Source organism: Dipodomys ordii, unplaced genomic scaffold (genome assembly GCF_000151885.1).
Source record: "Dipodomys ordii isolate 6190 unplaced genomic scaffold, Dord_2.0 Scaffold11, whole genome shotgun sequence".
In the NCBI taxonomy this organism is placed as follows: Eukaryota; Metazoa; Chordata; class Mammalia; order Rodentia; family Heteromyidae; genus Dipodomys; species Dipodomys ordii.
This window is the reverse complement of record NW_012267227.1, coordinates 8,966,803-8,968,653: the sequence shown is the minus strand read 5'-3', so window position 1 is coordinate 8,968,653 and position 1,851 is coordinate 8,966,803. Positions and strand designations below refer to the sequence as shown.

Below are 1,851 nucleotides of genomic sequence, written 5' to 3'. Positions count from 1 at the left end.
CGTCCCCGCCCCGCGCGCGGCCTGGGCCCGGCTCCGCCCGCGCGACGCAGCTCCCCGAGTTCGAGGCCCCAGGCCTCCCCGCAGGCATCCAGGTGCAACCCGCGCGGGCTCCCGGGCGCGCTCGGCCTCGACCCCCTCACCTTGCAGTCGTTGCGCACGAACATCATGCCGTGGCCCGGGTAGATGGGCCCCGAACAGAAATAACACTTCTCGATCCGCATGCCGAGCCCGCGCGCACGCGCTCCCACCACACACTCGGGCTCGCCGGAAGTGACGGAGGCTCGCGGTCGGAAGCGAGTCTTCCCCACCCTCCGACTCCGGAGATGAAAGCGCTTGCGCGGCTCCGAATCCAACTGGTGCCCCCTGGCGGCCCGGCGGACTAACGCACCGGTGTGTTCCGCGCAGGCGCAGAACTGCAAACGAGCTCTGCTTCCCCCCTCCTCTCCCCCACCTGCTGTTGGCCAGCTACACCTGGCCCAGCCCTGCAGGAACGCGGGAGAACTTCTGAATTCTATCTCTGGTTTGTGTTTGGCCTCACAGGGCTTACCACACCTTGAGCTGTCTGTAAGAACTCCTTTCCCACAGTTGGCTCTGGACAAACCCATTCCAGTCCCAAACTGGGTTTGCCTGTGGGAAGGAAGCTGACAAACCTTAAGTGGCTGGAAACACACTGAGCCCTGAAGAGTGATGGGGCCGGGTCAGGGAGTGACAATCAGGTATTGATTGTCATTTTAGGTAAGGGTGATCAGTAAAGTCCTTCTGGACGGAGTGGCATTAGAACAGGATTTACAGGATGGGAAAGGGAGTCGTGAGAAGCATTCCAGACAAGGAACAGCAATGCAGGTGCTCCGAGGCTGGGACACACTGATTGACTGAAGCAGCAAACTAGGCCAGAATCCCCACCCCAGTCCATGGCTGATAATAGCAGTCATCAGTCTATATCCCTTTCCCAAGGTTCCTGGAACTGTCTCCCAGCTTTGCTGTCAACTCAGTCTTAATCAAGGAGCTTGAACTCAGGGCCTGGGCACTGTCCCTGAGCTCTTTTGCTCAAGGCTAACACTCTACCACCTTGAGTCATAGCTCCACTTCTGGTTTTCTGGTGATTCATTGGCAATAAGAGTCTCAGAGACTTTCCTGCAGGGGCTGGCTTTGAACTGCAATCCTCACATCTCAGCCTTCTGGGTAGCTAGGATTACAGGCATGAGCCACCAGTGCCAGGCAATCATTCTTGGTTTTTTTTGTTGTTGTTGTTTTTTGGGTCCGGTCATGGGGCCTGAACTCTGGGTCTGGGTGCTGTCCCTCAGCTCTTCAGCTCAAGGCTAGCCCTCTACCACAGCGCCACTTCTGGCTTTTTTTCTTTTTGCTTATGTGGTGCTGAGGAATGGAACCCTGGGCCTCATGCATGCAAGGCAAGCGCTCTACCACTGAGCCACCTTCCCAGCCCTCATTCTTGTTTTAACTGGGATTGCTAGTGTGTCAAGTCTCACAATAAAACGTTCTGAAATTGCTTTTTCCCCCACATGTTGTTCTGTCTGCCCCTCAGTGAGCATCTATAAATCTATATTCTTACACTGGGTGTCACCTTTAGCCTCAGTTCTCCTTTGACATTATTTTGGGGGATGAGAAGCTAAGTCATGTTGACACACAAGCTTGACAGACTGGATCACATTTTTTATTATTGCTTAATTGGCACAAGGTTTGCTAAAGAAACATTTTGCTATTACACAGGCTGGTAAGTAGAAAAATACACTGACACATAAAAATACAGGACTTTGGTATGAAACTTAAACAAAATTTTCAGTTAACTCATGATGGTTCTTGTGTGTATATGCTATACTATTATACATTTCA

At 52.9% G+C, this 1,851-nt stretch overlaps 1 protein-coding gene across 1 annotated transcript in view; it reads right to left on the bottom strand.

Moving 5' to 3' along the window:
- Rsl24d1 (ribosomal L24 domain containing 1) overlaps positions 1 to 265 on the bottom strand; it is a 7,495-nt gene extending 7,230 nt beyond the window's left edge. Inside the window, exon 1 of the mRNA XM_013010031.1 lies at positions 141 to 265. Within this exon, the coding sequence (XP_012865485.1) occupies positions 141 to 221 (81 nt within the window). The 5' untranslated portion in view covers positions 222 to 265. The remainder of the gene's footprint in view (positions 1 to 140) is intronic.
- Between the last annotated feature and the right edge of the window lie 1,586 nt (positions 266 to 1,851).